The sequence below is a fragment of the Pogona vitticeps genome, chromosome 3 (genome assembly GCF_051106095.1).
Source record: "Pogona vitticeps strain Pit_001003342236 chromosome 3, PviZW2.1, whole genome shotgun sequence".
NCBI lineage: Eukaryota > Metazoa > Chordata > Lepidosauria > Squamata > Agamidae > Pogona > Pogona vitticeps.
In genome coordinates this window covers 57,094,857-57,119,861 of record NC_135785.1, presented here as the reverse complement: position 1 = coordinate 57,119,861, position 25,005 = coordinate 57,094,857, and the positions used below count along the sequence as shown (strand labels likewise).

Genomic DNA, 25,005 nt, shown 5'->3' with positions numbered 1-25,005 from the left:
TGCACTGGCAAAGCAGCTACCATGTTCTCAAGACTCACAAAGAGAGCATGACTCAATAAGAAGCTGACGGCATATAACAAGATCCAGGTCTATAGAGCCTGTGTCCTGAGCACACTCCCGTACTGCAGTGAGTCCTGAACCCTTTGTTCACAGCAGGAGAGAAACCCGAACACGTTCCATATGCGTTGTCTATGACATATTTTTGGTATCACTTGGTAGGACAGAATTCCAAATAGAGTAGTCCTAGAACGAGCTGGAATTGTTAGCATGCATACATTACTGAAACAGCGATGTCTACATTGGCTTGGGCATGTCATGAGAATGGCTGATGGTTGGATTCCAAAAGATCTCCTGTATGGACAATTAGTGCAGGGAAAGCGCCCTAGAGGGAGACCACAGCTGCCATACAAGGATATTTTCAAGTGGGTTCTGAAGGCCTTGGGAATGGACATTAACAGATGGGAAACTTTGACAGAGGCAGGTGGTCCAGCATGGCCTCTCCCAATTTGAAGAGACACTTGTTCAGCAGGCCAAAGCAAAGAGGCAGTCCCAAAACCAGCGAAATCAGGGAGCTGGACAGGGGACAGATTGTATGTGTCTTCAGTGTGGAAGGGATTGTCACTCTTGAATTGGCCTTCTCAGCCACACCAGATGTTGTTCCAAGACCTCTATTCATAGGACATTACCATAGTCTCTTGAGACTGAAGGATGCCTACAAATTGGTTTGTGGTTTTGCCCTTTTGTTTGTTTGTCTGCTTTGTGCCTAAGTGGAGTTGAGGTGATAAGAGCATCTTAGGTAGAAAGCTTTCAGTGTTAGCACTTTTACACTACTGAACAAACAAGAACAAAAATACATCACAGAAGTTCATTCTTCAGTGTCCTCATCATTTTTAGAAAAGTTGTGAAAGACAGCTTTCCACACTAGACTAGGAGTTACGTGAGCCTCTGCTGCAAATGTTAATCTATTTACAGGCGGAGGAAAACAACAATCCGGCACAGAAGGTCATTCTTTAAAGTGTTTAAAAGAGTTTGCTCACCATATTTGAAAGGACTGTCATGAAAAACATCTAATTTCCAAAATGGGTTAACAGTGGGGCAAACCTCCCGTAACATCAGAAGTTCAGAATGATAGCACTAATCTACTTAAAAAGAGAAACAACAACAAAAAATCCAGCATGTTTTTTTTCCAAATTCTTTGAATTACATATTTCTGAACAATTCCTTAAACAGATGGTGAGTTTTTAGGAAGAAGTGTGAACAGAAATTCCAGTACGATTTGTATTCATTCATCACTACATGGTGCAAACAGCACAAACAGCAAAGGAAATAAAATGCTGTGTCTCAGTTAGCCTTTAGTTTTTTCCTGTGCTTATCTTTTCCTCTCATATGGGCTTTGGAACATAGTTTCAACAATGCCCTTATTTCACTGTATTGTAACTCGAGTATAGATTCCAGGACGCTGGGAACATTGCTAGAAATGGAAATAAAATGGTTGCCATCCAATGTCCATCCAGTATTCCTGACTTTAATTTAATGATTGGTTATAAACAAAGTGGACTGACAGAATGAATTGCTGAGTGGCACATAAACACTTATGTAAATTCAATTGATTCAGTCGGTCTATTCTAGTTGCAACTGGTAATTTGCGTTTTATCACATAGTAGGCTATCCCAGCAATGCAAAATTCCTACATATTTGATATGTTCACATTCACAGTTTTATTTGAGGAAAGACACATATATAAACTCAAACACTGCTGTGTCATCAGACTGAAGCACCATTTGTCCTGCAGTTTTACTGCATTTTTTCTGCTAGGAAAATACGGGGTGACTTTTAATGTACATAACCAACTGTTGAGGAAGTGTGCTCTAAAGACAAGCAAACCTCCCTTAAGATACTAGCAATAATCCCAACATTATCAATATACATCACACAACAGTAAAAAATAACATGTGAAAGAGGAAATATTTAGTGTTCACTGCAAACAAATGCAGTGATGTTGAAACACACTATGGAAAACACAGTATCTAGTCATACAAATGTCTTCCACCAAAAGTCATTATAAACAAAAACAAAAAACAAAATCCAACTACTGTAGTATTATTTTCTGCTAATGTCATAACTATAGGCATGATCAAAATGATGAAGAATGGTCTGACCCAGAAAAATGATGCAATCCTTAAGCCTGGCATATACATCTGGTATTTGTTTAATATAAATGGAAGTAGAGGAGAGAACATTGCCCTTTATTTTTCTACCCAGAAAGTGTGGATTGCAGTAACAAAGATTCTCTATATGTGAATAAGTGCTGCCATCTAAAGTTAGTTAAAGGACAGGCAGCACAGTTAGTTCCATAAAATAATGGCATGGCATGATTTCCCAATAATATTCAAGGCTTTTCAATATACTCAATCCAGGTGTGACACAATCACCATCATGGCATTATATCTCTCAAAGTAACTGCAATTTCTAATCAGATGGGGGAGTGAGTAAAATTATTTTTCTGTTGAGATACTCTTACTATAGCACAATTTTTAAAAAAGAACACTCTGCTCCTGTGACACTGTTCTGGGAAAAGAACTGCAGATCTTGCAGCAGAGAACTAGCATAGGAGCCTTGGCTAAAACCCTTTCTCACCATGCATCCTACTGTAGTTGAGTGGTTTCAAGCTGGTGCTCTGAAGCAAAGCAATGCTCCCCGAACATTAAAAAAATCTGTATGTCAAAAAAGACAGATGAAAGCCTTCTTAAGTCAGACCATCTCACAAAGGATGTGCTCATTGGAAACAAAAATTAGCCAGCTAGTTAGGAGGTCTGAAAAAAAATTACTTCTCCTTCCATTCCTTCACATCAGAGTTACTAGTCATCATATGACACATATGACATATTCCATAAAATCTCCACACCAGTGCCTGTCCTTCCTGGAGTATGAACTGCATTTTTTCCAGCATCCAGATTCAGTAATATTTAAAATTTACTGAAGAATGCCATATTTAGATAGTTCCAAATAGATCCAAATCTATGTTTGATAGTTCCAAATATCTGTAATCATAATTCCTAATATTTGAAGTCCCATTTACTCCTATGGATTAGAAAGAAAAAGCCTAGGTTTCTGCTTGCTAGTGGATGATGTGAAAGTGAAAACTATTTCTCAGGCATCCTCTGAGAAATAGTTTCTCTGCATCAAGGGTAATGGGGGCAGAGAACTCAGTGTCCTGATCTGGGGTTGCCATGGGTTTCCCAAGGGAGTGGGGCTGAATTGAGAAGAAAACCTCTAAATGATGTTCTTCTGCACCAATTAAATTTAAAAGATGACACAGCTATCAGAAGGTATTGCTTTCCATATTGGTTCTTTCCAATCGAAAGGTGGGCATAGCTGCTTATAAATCCCTATAGCATTTGCCATTAGGATATGCTCTGATGGAAGCTTGTACGACAGCAGTTTTCTCTGTATCCTTTTCTGAACCCTCAACTTACATTTACCTTCTCTACACCTTATTGTGTATGTTTACTCAATGTAGCTAGGAATGAGATTTGGGATTAGTAGATTCATAAATATGTTATAATATGTCATCCAGGGAATAACATATTAATAACATTCTATTAATATAGCATATCAATAGAATATTCCCTGTATAACATATTAATATGTTATACAGGGAAGATTCTGTTAGGTTTAAGGCCCTTTGGGGTACATCACGCAGAAAAATAAGATTTTGTATATATGGACAGCTCTATTAAGTTCATAGATTCTGTGTGTGAGAGACAGAGGCAGAGAGAGAGAGAGAGGCAGAGAGAGAGAGAGAGAGAGAGAGAGAGAGAGATTTGTTGGAAGAGTTTGTATTCTGCAAAATCAGATCCTGTTCTTCTTTAGGTAGAGCTTGCAAGCAGTATGACATATGGATGTGGTGGAAGAAGTAGGCACTTGGGGAAGGCACAGCAGCAGGTTCTACTGTGAGGAGTGGGAGAGGGAGAGGAAAAAGACATCCTGCAATTGTTGTTATGATCTCCCCCAAACAAAACCTGTCACCCAGCGGTCCTGTTCAGCACTGGCTTTATGAAAGAGCAGCAGGCAGCAGTACAGAGTGTGGGTGGGTGTGCCAAGGAAGTGACAGTGAAGCCTCTGGTTCAAGTAGAGCAGATATGAGTGAACCTCACACATGTTCCAGTAAGGATTTTGTGTAATCCAGCCAGGGCAGGGGGCAAAAAAATATGGTGGAGAAGGCACTTTTCTCCCCAAGAGCTGATGTGTTCAATGAGCATACAGTCCATGTGGATGGGGGAATTTCATAGAGAACACAGCAGTTTTCTGGCCCAAAGTGGTGGCTTTGGTCAGCCAGCCAAAAGACCTCCTCCACTACAGGTTTCCGCCTTGGATCCCCAAATTAGCAAATAATGGATATTAAACAGCAGTGGGGCAGGGGGGGAGTGGCAATGCCATCCAACTTTCAATCACATGCAGCAGCAGCTAGTGAAGAAGGTCTAGCTAGTACTGAGTGACTACACATAGCAGGAAGAAGCAAACAATGTTCATAGCACCCCAAACAGTAGCATCTGCAGTTGTATTCTACGGTTCAAGTCCCTCATCACTGCAACAACAGGACAAGCTTTCTGGGACACTGTCCTGACAAGGACTTCAGGGGTCTGTCCTCCAGAGACACCACCCCAGAGGAAGGACAAGGCAGAGGTAGAGGTGTACATGCAGGAGCCATGCAAGCCAAAAGACATCATTATCTTACTGGGCTGAGAAGGAGTCTATTTAGGGAGGTCTGGCCAAGATGGCAATAGGACTGCTGTCTTGCCCACCAACTAGTGTGCTCAGTGAGAGACTTTTCTCTCACGCAGGGGACATTGTCAGTCCATACTCTCACACTTTGAACCTGGATCTGGAGAAAAAAACATTTTCCTTAAGGTCAACTTACCATTGCTGAACTTTCCTGAAGTTCCTTTAAGTAATAGAGAATGGCACATTCTGTTCACAGTACTAGGTATGCCAGGCTTCAGTCTGCTGCCACCTCCTTCTACTTCTTTGATTCTTCCAACTGCTGCTCCAAGATTGTGCTCACTCATTCAATTGTGCTGTGCCCCTGCTACTCCAATCTGCCTGGCAGTGCTACCCAGATTATTTGCCCACTCCCCAGTGCAACCTAACCTCTGTTTCCCCAATGTTGCTGGCATTACCACTGTTCAGGGTTCAATCAGTATGCCCATTTCTTAGTACATAGCCATTTCTTAGTACATAGGCACTGCTAGCTGTTTGTGTGCCCTCTTGTTGTCTGGCACAATCACTGGGAAGGTGTCAGAGTATACAGGTAAATCCTTAAAAATGTTTTGTCTATTTTTTAAGGGGGAAAATAATGACTATACAGTATAGTATTCATTTTGATTAGAACAGAGTTCTGGATACCGAGACATTCAAAATTTTAAAAATTCCAAATTCGAAATCCAAATGTTGGTGCTAGTGCACATCCCTGCTAAAAGGTTGGGAAATAGAGTTCCTGCAGAAAAGGCTATCCCATAACAACACTAAAAGATGTCTGGATACCTCACAACAAAAAGCAACACACACATATTTTCAGAGGGGTAGGAAAGAAGGCTCCAATGATCTGAAAATGACCAAAAGGAAACATATAAATGTAAACAGGATATATCCAACATTTTGACTGTACCTGGAGAAGCAACTCTTTTTCAACCACTTCTTCTGTCTTGCTGATCAGCCGTTTTTGCAGTGCATGTATCTTCTGTATCAGCTCATAGGTACTTGGGTCGCTGGCCTGCATGAGAGGAATACACTTTTTCAATTAAAAGCTTTATGTCTTTCAAGTTATGTCTTGTTACTGAAAGCAGAATAACTTCCACATTAAACAAGGCCAGTCTTCTGACAGAATAAAGCTCAGAATTCAGCGATGTAATTTATTTACCTAGCAACATAAGCAGATCACAGGGAAAAAGAGAAGTTAATCAGTCTGTGTAGAAATCCCCCACTGCTGAGCCTATCAACTGGAATAGTACCTGGTTCAAAGACCAGTGTCATCATGGAGATCTTCATATGCAATTCGTTTAGTGTTTGAAACAGCATCAGTGTTTGATTACTAAAAGGACTGAATGCAGATTCTAGAGTATCTTGCACATGCACATAAAAGAGTTAGGAAAACTTGTTTTTAACACGCTGTTTTTGGGACAAGCTACATTTAGAAACAATGAATGACTCCTTTGCCTGTAATGCCCTTGGCTGTAATTTGCTACTGTTCAGGGAAAAAGAATAAGTGTTAGTTTGTCACTGGTTACTGGGTGATGGGAGTTGTGTTGTTGGGAGGCAAAAGGATCACATGTGTGGTTTCAGGGGAAGGAGTCCCCATTAGTAAGTGCAGAGGTTTGGGAGTGACAATCACTTTGGTGGTTGCACATACCAATTCAAGTATGGTGAATGAGAGGCCTCACTGCCACAGCAGTTTCTCCCAGCCTTCTCTGATGGTAGCCATGAAGGCACTTGGAAATGGAAAATCTGAAGATGGGCCCTAACCATTCCAAATGTTTTCCCCAGACTCGATGGGAGATCTGACTCATTGGTGGTACTTGGTCATTTTAGATTTGATACATTAATTGTCTTTTTCATGAGAACTGCCAAATACTGTATGTTCATGAGAATATTAATCTGGAAGAGGAACATCCTGCTCTTTAGCTTCACACTCCTTACCCTGTGCTGCAAACTCCCCCTCTTTTAAATCTGACAGAAGCAGGGAAAGAGAAGAATCTAGTGCTTCATTCCATTCTAAAGACTGGGAGGGTGGTGGGGAGTGTTCCAATGATATGGGAGGCTCCTCTTAATGTCTAGCTTTTGTACAGGTCTCAAGGGTTTAGCAGGAGGAGCTGCAGTCATGCAGGAGCTAGCTGCATATGTCAAAATGGCACCAGCGTATTTTAGTGTTGCCTTTTCATTGTTCCTTCCAACATCATGTATACAGCTGAAACAGTGTACTCCAGCATTTCCCATTTTCAGTTTTGGTTCCATTACACTGTTGGAGTTAGAGGAGGAAGGGATGAAAAAGGATCCAGAAAAATATGGCTTCTGCAAAGCAGAAGCAGGAACAAAACTGGAGACTTTTCCTGAGATGACCTCCTACACTAGAGAGCACTTGGGGCACTCTAATTTGCTTAAAGTACTGTATTTTGATTATCAAAAGAAGAGTAGGGAAGAATAGAGTAGGAGGTGACAACCCACCCAAGGATGTCCTCCTCTTCCGGTGTATAATAATGAGATCATTTCAAACAGTAACATTCAGAACTCTGAAGCATAGTTAAATGGCAGTGATCTCTACTAGCTTATGGAATACATAACAAAAAGTGATGTTACTGCCATGTTACAGACTGTCTATTTTCATCAATTATTTCCAAAGAGGACACTTGACAATGAAAATGGTGTTGACATGTACATAGTCCCGGAACAGTCTATCAACAGTGATCAGCATTAGAGTTATTTGCCCTGGGGCATCAACCACCTAGCTACAGGGCAGCCTCTTCACACTTAGCCATTGCAATATGCTGCAGGAAAAATTTGGTATGACAGCAACATCCCCAAAGGAAAAACAGGCATACTATAATTCATGCAATTATAGTTTTTCAGCACAAAAGAACAAGAAAAGGGGGGGGGTGACCCCCGCATGCTACAGCAGGTCCCAAGGGAAGTCCTTCCCAAGTATTTTGTTGCATAACACTAGACTCTAGTTTATCAAAACTAACAGGATTTATTGGAACAGGATAAGAAACATTAACAGGGTCAAATATCAACTGGGTACAATTATCTTTCAATTACTCCTAGGCTTGCAAAGGAACAAAACCTTTTATTGTTTCCTCCACATGGCCCCCAGGTTCACTGGTGTATTTTTCACCTAGGTCTGGGTGGATGGATCAGCCTGGAAAAACTCTTAACAATGGTGGTTGCAGTAAGGATGGGTTGTACAATGAGGATGACAAACCTGTGGCAACCTTCCTCCCTGCATTTCTTCCTCTAGAAGCACCACGGGATCTGGCACACCTTCTCCTGGGTTTTCTGCCAGATCAACCCTCCTAAACTAGTCAGTCTAACTCTCTCTTTCTTGAAATTGTCTCATCCTTTGTGGAAGTCCCGGACCCTGACAATCCTTTCCCTTTTTTCCCTCCTTCCTTCTCTCCCTTTCTCCTCCTCTTCTATTCCTTCCTTTTAATTCTCTGCTTCCTCCCTCACTCCCTCCTCCTCCAGAAGTTATGTTCTCATTCCCAGACTTTTAAAATTTCCCAGGCTTTCCATTTCTTCTGACTCCTCCTCTAACAACATGGCCTCTCCCAAGTCAACAGGTGAACTAGACATTTCATATTCAATGGGTCCCAGGGGGAGGCAAGATGGCCCATTAAGAAGGGTTTAGCTGTTGTATTTCTCCTCACAGGGGAATGCTATTAAATTATATTTCCCCTTTATATACTACACTATTGTCATCTATAGAGTCCAAAGGAGATGGATTGTTAGTATTTTACTTGAACCTCCACAGCTATACAAATAACTCCAAGAAACCCTTATGAGGTAGACATATAGCTCACTAGTACAGGAAAGGTCAGGTCAAAATAAATATTTTCCCAGCATTAGCAATTGCTAAGCATTTTAATTAATTGAAACAATAATAATCTTAGAACTGCAGAGCTGGAAGGAAACCTATGGATTATCAAGTCCAGCCCCTGTTAAGGAGGCACAGTGTGGAATCGAACTCCTGACCTCTGGCTCCACAGCCAGATACCTAAACCCCTGAGCTATCCAACAGTTCATTGAACATTTTGGCTCTTTAAAAAAACACCATAGAAATGATTTCTAATACAATCCACCATCCTACTTTGTGCTCATTAAAAAACAAAAAAAGCTCGAATACTGGCTATTGTGCAAACTAGTACAGTTAAAATATTCACTTCAACCTTTTTAGGAGCATGAATACTGCCACTAATTTGGGAGGTCATCTGAGTAACCTTTGGCATGATGAATCCCTGCAAAACAAATCTTAGCTAGCTTGTGAAATGTTTGGAGTTACCACTTTTGCCATGGATTTGGCCTACATTAACTGATTTTCACTTTTTCACTTAGTATTTTCCCTTCTTGGATGCACATCTTCACATGGTGAAGGAAACTGAATATTTCAGGAAGGCTGAGAGAAAACCATCAGGTTAGATTACTTTACAAGTCAACACTATCAGCAGGGTCATGCAAAGCAGAATGGTCAAAGCTGAGACACTGGAGTGATCCATCCTTCCTCTTCAGAAACTAATTGCTGCATCACCAGAAGATAGTGAAGAAATCCTAGTTGTGGAGGGTGACACAAGTGAAAGATTTTTTACAGACCACGGCAGCAGTACTAAACATTAACTCTTGTTAGTACTGGGCAGAAGGCAATGGCAAACCACTTCCAAATATTTATGAAGTGAAAATTTGGGAGGAGACAATTCAACATAAAACAAGAAATAGTTCTACAAGAAAAATTTCCCAGGTCAGAAGGCATTCAATCAGCTACTTGGCAAAGAATGAGTAGAAATAGCACTGTTCTTAATGAACCATTGGATTAAAAGCAAAAGGTTGTTCAGCTACTGGGGGCTGCAGATGTGAAAAGAAAGTGTGAAGCTTCATGAAGCTTCAAGCAACTTAGAATGTTAGAAGTATAAATTGAGGGAAACTCAAAACTATTAAAAAAGTGCATGGCAGTATTCTGCTTATATGAAACTTCAGGCTTTTGGGATGTGACATTGTACCTCTAATTTTCTCCATCTATGAACATTCATAGGATTCTCTAGCTCTTCTTCCAAAGCTCTACAGCGAGTCCGCTCCTTCAGTAACTCCTTCTGCATATGATAAACTTCCTGTCTTCAGAAAGAGAGTCACACAAATACCATGATCTCTGCAAACTCATAGAATAAATTTCAAATTACTTTCTCCTGTGATGAAAATAATTGCATGACCTATTTTTTCTCTCCATATTTTTAACAGTATTTTCAATTACTGAGAAAAAAACATTTTCAACATGTTTTCACAATGTAATACCATTTACCTCTTGCAAAAAACAGCAGCACAACAGGCTCTTTACGTGCAGTTGGAAACTGGAACAGTGGATCACAAAAGCACGTATAATAATAAAAGGGAAAATAAAACATAGTATGTACCACAAGTATCATCTAGAACATTAAGATCATATGCTGGTGAAATATGTAATGTCTTGCGTGGTATCCACAGTTAATAATAAATGAAACCTCACACCTACTGATCTAAGGAGTTCAACAATGATTGTCTTGAGACATTAGCAATATTTAGGCACTACTAGCATTATCAGGGGAAGGGAGGAAAGCCCCAACCCTCCCTTGTCACTTTCTCCACATACATAGGAACAAGTCTGACAAAGGAAGGTCCCTGCTTGTGTGTAGGCTATACATGTGAGCAAGAAACCTGGGAAATCTGGGTTCTAGTTTGTGTGTCAATGAATATTGCTCGTATTTCAAGCTCATCTTTGATAATCTTCGTGCAATGGTAGGTCTCATGTTTCACTCACATTCCACCCACATTAGATCATATGTGGGTGGAATGTGAGTGAAACATGAGACCTACTGTTGTATGAAGATTATCAAAGATGAGCTTGAAATACGAGCAATATTCGTTGTGCTAGATCATAGCTGCATGAGCAAAAACTTCTCCTCTTCAGACTCATCAGTGCTCAAGCTAAGTTATGAGGAAGGGGACAGGGCTAGTCACTCTCCTCTAGTCTCATTGATCATCCTGGATCAGAAAGTGACCAAATAGAGATTTAGCTATAAAACTGATCGCATAGTTTGATTATTAGAAACTTTTTTATTATTATTCCAGCTGATGATATAACATAATGAATGAAGTTTATGCCAGGCAAGACTGATTAGGTAATCAGACATAATCAATTTTCCAGAATTAAAGTTTACATTTTCCCCCTCCTTGAAGGTTCCAAGGCTCCCTTGGACTCCTTTCATCAAGGGGAAGCCATTGGGGACCAGAGGATGAGAGGAAGTCTTTAATTTCCAAAACCTGCCACCATCAGGATGACTTTACCATCAGCAGAGATTTCTGGAAGTTGAAGACTTACTCCCATCCCACATTTCCCAATGGATTTCCCTTGATGAAATGGATCCTATAGAAGCCTCAAAACCTGAGGGAATCAAAAACTTTTAATTCCTCACAAATAGCCATGGTTGATGACAACATCAGCCTTGCATGATGTAAAGTTCCACAATAGGATTTAAGCCATTATAAACCTATTTTTCAGAATTCCAAGTTTGCTTTCATTTTAGTTCCAACCCTTCTCTTGTATTACTGTTACCATAAAAACGTTATTGAATAACTATTAATAAAAAGCACAGTCAGTTTAGATTTTGTATTTGTAATATTTGAAGAAATACTGTGTTTGAGTGGCAAAACAAAAGAACTTTAACACTAGTACAAGTTAAAGCTACTTAGCACTGCAAATGATAAAAAAAATACTCTTTGGGTCAGATTTAGTAATGGTTAAAGTGCAAGAGTTGCTAATGCTATTAACACTTACTAGTCTTGGTACAGTGGCATACCTTTGAATTTACATATGGAAAATCATGCATCTAGCCTGAAAGAATAAGCTGCATACACAAAGCTTATGGTTGATTTATTAATGCATCTTTTAAGCCACCTAGAGTGGTCCTCACCGACCAGATAGGCGGGATATTAAATAAATAAATAAATAAATAAATAAATAAATAAATAAATAAATAAATAAATAAATAAATAAATAAATAAATAAATAAATAAATAAATAAATAAATAAGAATTCTAACATACCATATCTTCATTGAATCATGATATGCCATGATCAGAAAATACTTAAATAGTCCAAGCACTTATTTTCCTTAATTTCTGCACTAGACACATCCTCTGTATCCGAACATTAGGCAACCCATATAAATCTCCTCTAATATTATCATGAACTGGAAATTGGGCCTAGAGAAAAAAAATCTCACCCCCAGTCCCAAATACAGATCAATCCAATAAGTCACTCAAATAGAATTTTTAGATTGCTGACATATGTTTGTGGTAAAGACATTCTATGGCACTAGAATTAGAAAAAGAAAAACTGGAAATGAAAAAGGAAGTTGTCTCTTTCCAGTTTTAAAAAATAAACAGAAGACTTGGAACACAATTCTGTCCTGGCCACTGAAGTCCCTATTTACATGGTGTGACAGAACCTTGACCAATCTGCATGGTAACAGGGGAAACAAGGTGATTGGCTGGGGAGGTTCAGGTGGTCAACCTGTCTGGGAGAGCCCAACGGAGAAAGGGCATTGGGAGCTGCAATGTTAGGTGTAAGAAAGAGTGTAAGCAAAGAAGGAGGGTGTGTTTGGGCAGTTGCGCTGTAACTGAAGGAAAACTGAAGTTCAAATCTGTTTCCCTAGACATTGTTACTTTGTAATAAAGAGAATATCAATTGTTTCATTCTTTGCTTGGTCTAGTATGTTTAATGGCTGGAGTCAAAGGCAATCGAGGATGGTTATTTTAAAAGTGGCAAGCCTGGGTGGGGGCTGGTCACTTAATCAGTGGAATCATGGTAGGATCTGAAAATCCAGTGGGTGATTTTAGAGATCCAGCAGAGGTCCTGGAGAATGCTGTTTGGTGGGATTTAGAAATATGGTGGTTGAAATTCTATCTCAGTGAAATTTTAAAATTGAGAGAAAAGTGTCTGTTGCTCTGTTGATTAGAATGATTCTCTGAGGTAAAAGTTTGAGGTAAATTGGTAGGAGAATTGCAGGTAAACTAAGAGACACTAAGCGATTACTGTAGTGACTTCCTGAGGTAACGTTTTGGGTTGTCTAGATGGACGGGGTAAAAAATCAAATAAATAAATAAATAAATAAATAAATAAAGTTAAGGAGTAACTGAAAAAACTTAGCCTGGACAAAGAAATAAGTGTTGGGAAGATTTTAAATGTATTTCCTGAGATAAAAGTTCTGAAGTAATTGTAAGGAAATACAGAGTGCTGTCCTCTGAAGATTGCAGAGACTGGCAAAACGTTAGGAAGAACAACCTTCAGAACACGGCCAAAGAGCCCGAAAAACCCACAACAACCATTAGATCCCGGCCGTGAAAGCCTTCGTGAATATATTGAAATACAAACAGCTGCCTCCTAAAAAGAAAAAGAAATCCAGAAATGGAAGCTCAGGTTCTTGAATCAAAACAAGCTGGTGGTGAGAGAACTGAAGAAAGGGAACAAAGAAGATTAAGAGAGAAAGAAATGGGCTTCCAGTTAAGAGCAAGGGAACCAGAATTGGCATCCATCACCTCAGGAAATGAAAATGAAACCAAGAGATATCCTCAGATGGATATGAAGAGATTTGCCAGATATTATAAAGGAGATAATGTGAACTCTTTTCTCACAACTTTTGAAAGAACTTGTGTGGAAATAGGATTTAAGCCTGAAGAAAGAACGGGGTATCTTAAATCTTAAATGTGTGGGTGCTTAGCAGAAATTTATGGAGAAATGAGATTGGAGGAGACCCAGAATTATAAATTATATAAAAACAGGGTAAAACAGAGGTTTGGATTAACTGCTGAACATCATAGAAGGGAACTGATAAATTTAAGGAAGAAACCTAATGAAACCTGTACTCAGCTAGGTTGTCATCTGGATTATTTACTGACTGGTTGGATTGAAGGGTAAAATGTTAAAACTAAGGAAGATATGAGAAAGTTAATGGAACTACCCCGTTTCCCTGAAAATAAGACCTAACCTGAAAATAAGCCTTAGTATAATTTTTCAGGATGCTCATAATATAAGCCCTACCCCCAAAATTAGCCCCAGTTAAGTGAAACTCCACCCTCCACCATTGTGCAGCTACCAGAAGGTGATGACATGACTGTATTTGAATAAATGTAGATGCATGAAAAAATGTACATGAAAAAAAATAAAACATTCCCTGAAAATAAGCCCTAATGCATTTTTGGAGCAAAAATTAGTACAAGACCTTGTCTTTTTTTCGAGGAAACACAGTAATTCTAAGCCTTTTTGATGTATTAACAACTTTGAAATCTTTTTGTGTTTATGGAACATGGAAGCAATGTTGATGACTGATGCTGACTGGAATCGATTAGATTAGGCATCCTTCAGTCTCAAGAGATTATGGTAACATCCTCTGAATAGAGGACTTGGAACAGTGTCTAGTGTGGCTGAGAAGGCCAATTCGAGAGTGACAAATCCTTCCACACTGAAGACAAATACAATCCCCTGTCCATCTCCCTGATTTGACTAGTTTCAGGACTGCCTCTTTGCCTCGGCCTGCTGGACAAGTGTTTCTTCAAATGAGAGAGGCCATGGTGCACTGCCTGCCTCCAAGCTGAGCGCTCAGATGTCAAGGTTTGTCAGATGTTGCAATGACTGGAATCATTGCAACAATAAAAGAATTATATGCTGGTACCCAGGTGAATTTTGATATGATTGGAAACCACTGATTTCATTGTGGAATTAACCCTAAATGGGACAAAATGCTAGCTGTAACAAATGAAGCTTCTGATTTCCGCCCCCCCCCCCCCAGTTTATAAAGTTTTATAGGGCTCTTAGGAAAATGTTCAGACATCAGACTCCTTGGTCTGACAAGTTACTACTGAAGATTGATTCACTCATGCCAGGCTTAGTGAAGCTGAGATGTGTTGATGCTACTTATTGTGATCCTTCTATCTTTGTTCTGTTGGCTAGTTTGCAAGAGAAGTTTGCAATGAGAAATGAGGCTCATGTTTTAGAAGAAAATGAATTTTAAATTTATTATATACCCTGCCTAGAATTGAAATTATCAGAAATTAGTGGAAAACGTCAATGCATTTTTGGGATAAGGAACAAAAGGAACTCATACATGAAACAAAAATGATCCAGAAAGAAAAACTGCAGTCTCAATGTGTAAGAAAATAAATCCTTTATTTCAATTTAAAATTGTCCAATGCATTTTGTCCTGAATTTATGGCCTTCTTTAGAAGATGTATAAAATAAAACAAAAAGGAGAGAATTCCCCTCCTCTTTTTTATTTTATTTTATGCAGCCTCTGAAGGCAGCCATAAATTCAGGCCAAAATGCATGGGGAAATTTTCAATTGAAATAAAGGATTTTGGAGATAGCCTTCTTTCTAACTGACTTAATATTGGTTGGGATGGAAATTACTCCAATAGAAATACCAATGCATTTAAGGGGAGTTTTCCACCCCCAAGACCATGTTCATTCATGAAAAAAAATCCAAATAGCTATATATCTGTTTTTTGAGATATGTCATGTACTTATTCCAGGTAACAATGCTATGGCAGGACAAGTGTAAATGCAATAATACTTCTGATACAGCAGATTTTGTATTTGAAGTGATAAGTATTCCAACACATAATAAACAGTGTAGCGTGCATCATAAATCTTCCTTAACAGAAACAAGTATTCTATTTCAGAATAGAAACCCATTGAAAAGTACAGACTGCTTTGTTTTTGTTTTCTTATAAACCCATAATGACTATATAACAGTCTCTTTTTAAAAAAACAAATATGTCTCAAGTACAGTTAAGCCTTTTTTTTCTTTTTAGTGTGTTACCCCAAAATAGGGGAGATACAGTAAATCCAACAATTTCATTAAATTGTTCTCAAATAAACATAATTGACAGTGAAAATTTATGCAAGTCTTTTTGCGAGGTCTAATCTGAAATGCTGGAAAGTTGGGAACATATAATAAATTATATAAATATGTCAACTGTTCTTTTTCCACTGTAGATTTTATACTTAAAAGTTATTTTGCTATTGTAGGCCTCAAGAACCATCATGTAGTTCACCTTTCCTACTGTCAAACTAAAGATCTGATGAAAGCAAAGTCAGAACTGCAGTCGTCTCGACACTAGGAACTTCCTTTTTTCATTTTTATTGACTGGTTGCTTTGTTTTAATTCTAATCTAGTATGTGTATGAGGTCAGCTGAAACAAAATCCTACTTTGAAATAACTTACATGTCAAAACCAATCTTTGTCATGCACAAAAATAAATGTTCCCTGGTGTCTCAAAAAGCAGTGTCATGGCTACAGCCCTAAGCAAAGGTAATTCACTTTCTACCTGAGTTCTTCCACATTAGCCACACTTTTGCCAAGTATTGCCTTCTCCCGACGAAGTTTTTTTATTTCCAGCTTCAGTAGTCGGATGTCTTCTACTCTTTGCCGGTACTGCATTTCTCCCTTGTTCAGAATTGACTGCTGGATTTTGATTTTCTCATACAGAAGAGCGAGTTCATCATTGCGGCGAACCAACTGGCTTCCCAGAATGTCCCTTTCACTAATAACCTAAAAATAAGACAGGCTAAGACAAGATTCTACAGCATTGTCCAAAGCCATGAAAATTGTCACAAAGCATGAGGGTCAGTAAAAATTATAATGCTAAAAACAATATTGGTAAGGGTCTAGTACAAAAACAATATTGGTAAGGGTCTTCAAATGTCTGGGCTGAAAAGCCAATTTTCAAGTGGAATAAACAGGCATCATTCTGTCTTACAACACATAACTTCTATCAGGTTTTTGCCAACCCATTTCAGCTGTGTCACAAAAGACCCAGAACAGATGTTCCTGCTACCTACCTGGTCTAATTCTTTCTTTTGCCTCATTCTCTCTGCATCTGCTTCAGAAATAATTTTCAAAAGTTTTCTTTCTTCCTCCTCTTGTTTTTCAATAAAATGTTTTGTCTCCAGAGCTTGTTGTCTCATTTTAAGCAGTTCACTCTAACAGGAAAAAAATCAGGAAACAATATTGTTTTTACTAACACTTCCCACTTCATAAACCTGGCAATTTAAGGTCATTAGGATTTAGAAGTAGTTTTACACGTGTTTAGTTTCTCTTGTTTTGTTTGATTTAGTTAGTTGGCTCTCAAGAGCAAATGAAAATTAGCACAGAAATATACCTTTGATTCTTGATATTAAAAGTTGTACAATATTTCCAACATTTTTTAAAAGTACATCATAGCCAGAAGAAACATCACTGCAACTTAGGCTCAGTTTGTAATTTGAAAGGACTTCTTAAATTGCAAAGGGGGAAAAATGAACTACAATAGTGTCAGTTGTGTATAACCCACAACACTCTTCACAGCTGTAAAAAGCTAGTTAGAATTGCAGCATGTCAAAGATACATTTTCGTTGACACTGTAAGGCTGCAATCATATAACACTTACTTAGAAGTAAGCTCTGTTGCATTCAGTGAAATTACTGCTGGATTGAGGACACAACGCATCTGGCTGAAATGATACAGAAGACTGGGCAAGATCAGGAAAGCTGCTATCTACTGAACAATTCCACTGATGCAGATGACAGAGCACACTTTCAGACAAAGTAATAAAACAAATACTGGTCAGGTCACCTTCAGTCATATTGCTAACATTTTTAATGGAGCACTGAGAACATGGATTGTTCAGGAGCACAGACAGAGCCTGGTTTAAAGCACAACACTAAATGTCAAGAAAGCACCAAATGGTCACTAGTCCTTATATGAGAATAAAAGGGATTGTGTTGAATGAATATTAACAAACAGAGGGAAATTCTACCACAGTTTTATTGCATATGCAGTAACTCTTCATTTCTTATAACTTTTGCTCCTCTGAAATTACAGCTCTCAATTATCACTTCTTCCATCTACTTTTAGTACTGTTGCGTTGCTGGCAATTAACTGGTGGCATCAAATTGCGCTAAATCATTTTCAGATGCCTACTGATGCCACACCCAGCAGCAACAGAACATCCCATGGCTTCTTATATCACCAGTCACTCAATTCATTTAAAGGAACAGAAAAGTAAAAACCCTCTCTACTAAAACCATTGAAACAAAACGTTATTAGGGGCAAGCATCAGTTGGAACAATAATGTTTTCTCCTGAGGACAGTGTTCCTCAATGATAAAAATGTTTGATCCCACTCTGAAGCAGCATATTAAGAAAAGAATCGGATCCCAATAAAAGGCGGCATGTTCTGTTGCTTAAGAAACAGTGGACAAAGAAGATAATGCAATAATGTAAGATGACAGATACACATATTCTGTTGTACTAGTAAAATGCCTTGTCCTATTACTGTTTTCTTTAATAAAATTTCTATTTTTCCATATGCACAATATTTATATCTTACTTACTTAGTTTTAGGCACTGATGAAATTCTATCAGAATAAAAATGGTTGTTGCCTTGTATTAAATTGCAATAAACCATGTGTAAAAGAACTTGTCTGCAAGCATAAAGGGGCTCACATGTTCAGCACATTTACTTTTTTATATCAGAGCATGGTTTCCCTTTATGCTACAGAAGATAGAAGTTGTAAACAAAATGCATCTTTATATGTTAGCAGAAGCTACTGATACAAATGAACTCCCTGGTTAAGCTGCATGAAGTACACATAAATCTGTCATGCAATGTCAAATCACAACCACTAATGCACAATCCAGCAGCTGTTAGGCTAAGCCAAAGTTCAAAGGATGATTGGAATCAAGTGCAAAATTTAACACAGCTGTCATCTCAAGACCTGCATATATAGAATCTTCATATTCTGCAATAAAAATGCAAAAGTCTAAGTAGAAACTGAACATTGGCAGGATAAGTGTGATTGGGTTCGGTAGAAAAGTTAAGCAGTTCCTCCCTCTTGGCGGGAATGACCACAGGAGCCTTACTTTTTTCATTTAAGCTTTTATTAACAACAGCGAAAGGAGAATCAACAACTACTTCTGTAGGACCAATAGGGCAAACATCTACTGGAAACTCAGTCCAAGACAATGATAGTCTATAATTCAGTTCTTCATCCTTCAACACGGGGATGGTTCGAACTTCTCTTGGGCTGTCGGGTTCCTTAATGAACTGCTCCTCACTGCACAAATGGTCCAACAACAGGGGTGACAGGACCGATCTCCCTCTTGGGGTCTCGGATTCAGTGGAATTGGTCCTGGACGCACCACCTTCTTCCAAGGACCTTGACCGCGGGGATACACCAAAACCGTCCGTTCTAAGGGGTCCAACCATTCTAGTTGGACCTCTATCCCTTGTTCCCCACGACCTCACCCACACGCTACGTGTCTTTCTCCTCCTACACCTCCTCTTTCTGGCACCTTAAATACATAAGGTTCTCTCTCATCTTTTCTGTCTTCCTCTCTTAATTTGAAAAACTCTTTTTCCTTCACTCTCCTTTCCCCCTTTCTCCCCCTCTGTTGTCAAGAAAACCTCCTCCACCCTTTTCTCTTTTTGATTCTGCCTCCCTTTTTCTTTCTGCCCTCCTTCTCCCACATCTAAACATCCAACTTGTGGTGTCACGTCAGCTACTGCATCTCTGCCACCTCCTGTCTCAGATATGTGAGGGGACAGCTCACTCTCTTCTTTTACTGCCATCTTCATCTTCACTTCACAATAACACATTTCCACCATATACTTGCTGGATCTCATATACTTGCAGAAGAAGCCCTGCACACTGGCCATGATTGTAATGTTGGGCTAGAAGCACTAAGCAATCAGCATAGTATCTGTCTTGATCATTACAGTATTTGAAAGTAACACAAATGCAAGAGTAGATTATACCTTTACTAGACTGCTTAAAAAATAAACAGCAAGCTTTCATGGCATAAATTTCACTTCTTCAGGCTTATGCCCTGATATTTATGGATAGTGCAGAAAAACTGTAAATAAAAGTCTGAAAAAAATCATGTCAGATGCATGTACCAAGTCTGCTTAAGGTGAGTTTAAACCAAGACTGAAAACCACCCCTGGGGGCATGGTCTCAAGACCCACCTCTGGCATCATGATTGGAATTTTCCACCCAGTTTTTCAGAGAAAGTTTTGCCAATTATCTGGAAGTAAAACATTATAGAGAGAAGAAGAGAAGGCAGCACTGGCAAGAATGTATTTTATGTTATTTATTTATTGTATTTATGCCCTGCCTATCTAGTCGAACAACCACTCTAGGTGGCTTCCAACATACATAAAACCTACAGGGTCACACTTACAAAAAATAGCAGCTAGTGCTAAATGTCAAGTCTAAAGGTGGCAAAATACAGATGGTATATTTGGGTAAACCTTCGTCTTAGTATATAAAAAGGTTACTACAGAAGCAACAAACAGAACAAAACCCGACACCCCATTTTCACAAGTTACAAAATGCCCTAAAACACCAATGTATTCCAGGTTTCTTTCTCATCAATGCAAGTCAAAATTTAATTTTCTAACAGTGCTTCATTTACTTATTCTGCACTTCTATAACATACCAGAGTAGGATGCCCTCAAGCCACACACTAAAGTGAGAGTAGACCACAGACATTTTTGTTAAGGAATAACTGAGAAGATTAAAAAGGGCGGGGGGGGGGGGGGAGACAGCATAGGAATCATGTTGCTGAGAAAGTGCTGGTGGAGGACATCAGAGATAAGGTAGCATTAGAGACTAGTTAAAGCATAAGATTTTGCACAAGAAGTGAGGTTCTGAATGCTTTTCTTCACAGTTGATGTAACAACTCACAGACATATTGGGAACCTACATTCATCATTTTTTCTTACTCAGCTCTATTGACATCCTGTCATAACAGTAATGTGCTGACAATGGTTGAAGAGTCGCAGTCATCAGAGCATAGCACAAAAATTGCCAAATAGAAAGCAAAACAAAAAGTGTCTAGGAAAGGATTCCCCCTCTCCAAAACCAACACACACACATATACATTTTGTGAAAATACACCTGCAACTTACATTGTTTATCTTTAAAGGAGAAAACTGAGCTGAACTTAGAAAGTTTACAAACAAGCTGGACAACATTCAGCACCTTCAAATAACAGAAATGTTAAAGTAATTCCATACTCTTCTTCTGGTTTAGCAGAGATTTATGTCTTTTCATTGCTCTTTAACAGTAAATTTCTATCACAGAAACAGAAGAAATCTCATTTACAAGGAATTTATAGTGACTAGTTATCTGGCACTGAAGAACTAAATTTTGTATGCATGTGCATCTTTTCTTCTGTGCTGTCAATTGCTGAGAAAGGTCACAGAAGACTACACAGGAAAAAAGATTCTGCCACGGGTAAGAGGATCTAATTCGATACCATCTTCTCAAGCAATTCTTGTAATTACAGTAGCTAATTTATGAGGAGGAGCCATGGTTCAGTAGTAAACCAGACACTATGAACAGAGAAGATATGAAATTTAATTCCTTCCTTACGTATCTTCAAAATGATCATGTGACAGGAAATACTTATCCCTGGCACCCCAGAGAACTGTTGCCTGAATAAACTATGTTGTGCCAAACTATATCTGTTGAAATAAAAAAAGAAGTATTCCCCCCCGCAAAAAGAATACTCGATTCCTACAATGTTTTAATATTTCTTGCCATGCTCATGCTTTTCACAGATGCAAGTAGTGATTTGCATTAGATTTGAATCAATTCCAAAATCCAAGCCAAATCATGCCTTTGAACTGGTTTTTGGTGCTTCCTGAGGTGAAGCAAGCTTCCCCTGAAGTTACCAGTACTAAATCTGGACTCACTCAAAATTTCATTCAAACTTTCAAAAGATGCATGGAAAATACAAAACAGCTTTTGGGGCTTTGTTTCTGCAAAAATGCTCAACATAGGGGAGAATGGGGAGAGATCGAAAAGTCCACCTTGTAATCTTAAGGTAAATAGCTTTCCTGGGGCTGCATTCAAGTAACCAGCAACTAACTGGAGCCACACTGCAGTATATTTAGCAGTCACCATCACCATCAGAATTTGGTGGCAGCTGCTGAATTGATTACATTAGCCAAAGCATCCTCCTGCATAAATGAGCCCTTTGGGACACTCCTGTCCAACAACAAGCATCCTAACTAAAATGGTAGGTGACACTGTGACATTCTGCTACAGGTATTTCGATGCTTTTGAATAGTTCGTCTTCCTAAAAGTCAACCTTATGCTTCTGAGCTTCTCTACTTATGTCATCACCACTGAGTATGCAAACTGCCTCTGCTTACTAGCACAGAGCAGGAGGGCCCAGTGACTAGTGTCTTGGAGATGCCAAAATCTGACCATAAGGCTTAATTGTTACCTAGTACTCCCTGCTGTCTCTTAGATGTAACAGCCTCCTTGTTCTGCTGACTTGCCAGTCACCAATATCAGCTGTCTCTGCCTATCTCCTCCTTTGTCTCCTTCTGCTTAGCTCTTTGCTTCCTGGATGCTGTGATTTCCCAGAACTCTTAGAACACTTCTGCTACTTAATATGGCGATTCTGTCTGTTTCCTCTGGCAAAGATGCCTCTGCTTATCTATAGGTACCCACCTCTCTCTACATTTCTGCAGGTATGCTTCCTCTGGCTGTGCCAGCTGCCAACAACTGCCTTTGTTGTTTGTGCACCCAGGTTTTCCATCTTGCCCCTATAACAACTCACTACTGGCCCTAGTGAAGCTAGCATAAACATTTCTCAATTCTTTTGAAACATACTACAACCCAGGTGAAAAGAGCAGAAGTAGCACTTCCTTTACCCTCAAAGTCCACTGAACAGTAACCTGTAGCAGACAAGAGGGAAGCAACCTTCAGCAGAAATTTTGTGACCCAGCACTAAGGATGGGTGACCAACCACCGCCGTATGCTGATGTCCAAAGGAGTAGGTCCTTGTCTGGTCAAACAAACTGGAAAGTTTCAGCTTTCCATACTTTCAGTGACAATACGTGATTGAAGTGTTGCTGCTTAAACATGTATGCTAAACTATAATGTGTCAGCAGAAGTTCCTGCCACTGAGTTTAAAAGGCCACTCTTGAGTACTGTTCAGTTTGTTACTATAAGCTTAAACGGAGTGTGGCAATGGGCCCTGTCACTCCTGCTATTCACGCTCAAGAGCTTATTGGCATGAGCCTATGAGAGAGCTGGAGAGACTGAGTCAATTGATATATGAGGCTTGGCTGAAGGAGGAACAATCAGATAAGGATCAGTTAGGGAACTAATGAGGAGATAAAAAGAACTGGCTAGAAAGTGATAGGTTGGTGGTGTGTTTATGAAACTGTAAACAAAGAGAAACAAAGTAAAGAGGGAACTGATAAGCTAAGGCCAATGAAGTTTGATTACCTGAAACACTTCTAATATTGTCTGGAATACTGTTTCAATTCAATAAATACATTTTGTTTGTTCACAAGACAACTGTCCAGTCATACGTTAATGGTATTGTGGATTCAGATATTCCACTGGTGGCAGCATAAAGGGAACGCGCCTGTGGGCCTTTGTGAGGGAATAATAAACAAGGGACACAGGATTCGCGACACAGAGATCCAGACTTCTCAACACACTACACAGATTAATAAGTATAGTCTTATCTGTATCCAAAAAGTTGTGTTTCCGTTTTTAAAAAAAATAAAACTGGCCTGAGCACAACCAGCTCTTCAGACCAGAGCTCAATGGTTCGAAACTTCATAGACAAAAACCTAACAGCTATGCATTAACTAATACACACTTCACACATTCTCAGGAAGTTTATATAATCAGCACTTCAGAAGTTCATTGCCATTATACATTATGCAATTGTCACCTTCTGCATCCCATTTCACTCTGCACCCTCACAACCATATACATCAATCCATGACTTAAGTACTCTACTCCACTTGAAGAAATGTATTACAGTCCATGAAAGCGTGTGCTGCAATAAATCTCTTAGCCTTAAAGATGCCACAAGACTTCATTCTTTGGTTTATTCTCATTATACAGCTTAAGAACTAATATATTTAGGTGCTCCTCTTCAGCAACCACATGAGCAAAGCTGAAGTTAAGGGAAAGGGTTTGCTGTTAAGGATATATAGAAGTTCTTGCCAGTTCCAAGCACTCACACTGATGCTTTAGCTCAGATTACTCCTGCTGCACTTTTACCAGCTGAAGTATCTTACCTTTAAGGACTCTTTCTCTTTTTCTATCCTCTGGTGGTCCAGATGAACTTTCACAAGAGCTGCCTCTTTAGCAGAGATCTCTTCTTTCAGCTGGTCCACCTGATGTGTCATAATCTTTAGCTTCTTTCTCATTTCATTGATCTCATCCTATAAAAGAAAAAAATTAAGTGTTCATCATATATATAGGAACCCATGCAAGCAATACAGGTAAACTCTTCATTATTTTTTCACAACAGCTATTATCTTGCTTGGAACCAATCACTAGGGAAAGAGGGAAAACATATTGCCCATCGCTCCTACAACCTTCTTTCCTCCCAGCCAACCTTTATGACTTATTTTGCCACCAACATTACCTGCTTGCCTCCCTCTTTCCTTCTTCCACTCAGTCATTATAATGCTGGCAGCTCATCCTCCTCCACACCTCTGCCTCACTTTGCCATCATTGTCATCACTGGAATCACTGCCTTTCTCCCCACTCGCTCACTCCAGCTCTGATGATGGTGGTGATAACTGTGCCTAATTCTCAACATTTTTACTGTCTCTGCTAGTTGACCAGCTGGCTACACTATTTGCAAAAGCACCAGCTGCTTAAAGCAACTAGAAATGAGGATGATGAAGACAAAGAAGAGCAGACAGTGCAGCCTGAAGGGAAGGGGGTACAGTGAATTACCATCATGACAGCAATAGCACCCTATACCTTTAAGGTAAGATTTGCTGTTTTCAGTGTTGAGAAGTTAGTATACCTGAGTTAGCTACCACTGATTTCTCCAGATATTTTTAAAAGCTATCAGAATATTGCTTCATTCAAATCTCATAGATTCATAGGGAGACATAAGAATAAATATGTCATTGTACTATAGTAAAGACCACCTGGATGTTCAAAATAATAAAACAGGAAAACAGTACAAAACTGTGGAAGATCTACAATCTTCCTACACATTCCCCCCAGTTTTCGCAACCAGACTTCTTTGCTACTGCCCTCTTAACTTCATGATTCTGTACTAGCAGGAAGATGATGGGAAAGCACAGTGAACAAGCCACTCTTTTCCTGATAAGGCTATCCATCTTAGGCGGATAGCCCAGCTGTGACCCTACCTTGATGTTGGGACTC

The 25,005-nt window shown here is 39.2% G+C and overlaps 1 protein-coding gene across 1 annotated transcript in view; it reads right to left on the bottom strand.

Moving 5' to 3' along the window:
- CFAP58 (cilia and flagella associated protein 58) overlaps nucleotides 1-25,005 on the bottom strand; it is a 125,045-nt gene that overhangs the window by 63,726 nt on the left and 36,314 nt on the right. Inside the window, exons 11-15 of the mRNA XM_020788938.3 lie at nucleotides 23,895-24,041; nucleotides 16,637-16,777; nucleotides 16,123-16,346; nucleotides 9,765-9,876; nucleotides 5,669-5,773 (exon numbers count right to left, since the gene is read on the bottom strand). Coding sequence (XP_020644597.2) covers nucleotides 5,669-5,773; nucleotides 9,765-9,876; nucleotides 16,123-16,346; nucleotides 16,637-16,777; nucleotides 23,895-24,041 — 729 coding nt within the window. The remainder of the gene's footprint in view (nucleotides 1-5,668; nucleotides 5,774-9,764; nucleotides 9,877-16,122; nucleotides 16,347-16,636; nucleotides 16,778-23,894; nucleotides 24,042-25,005) is intronic.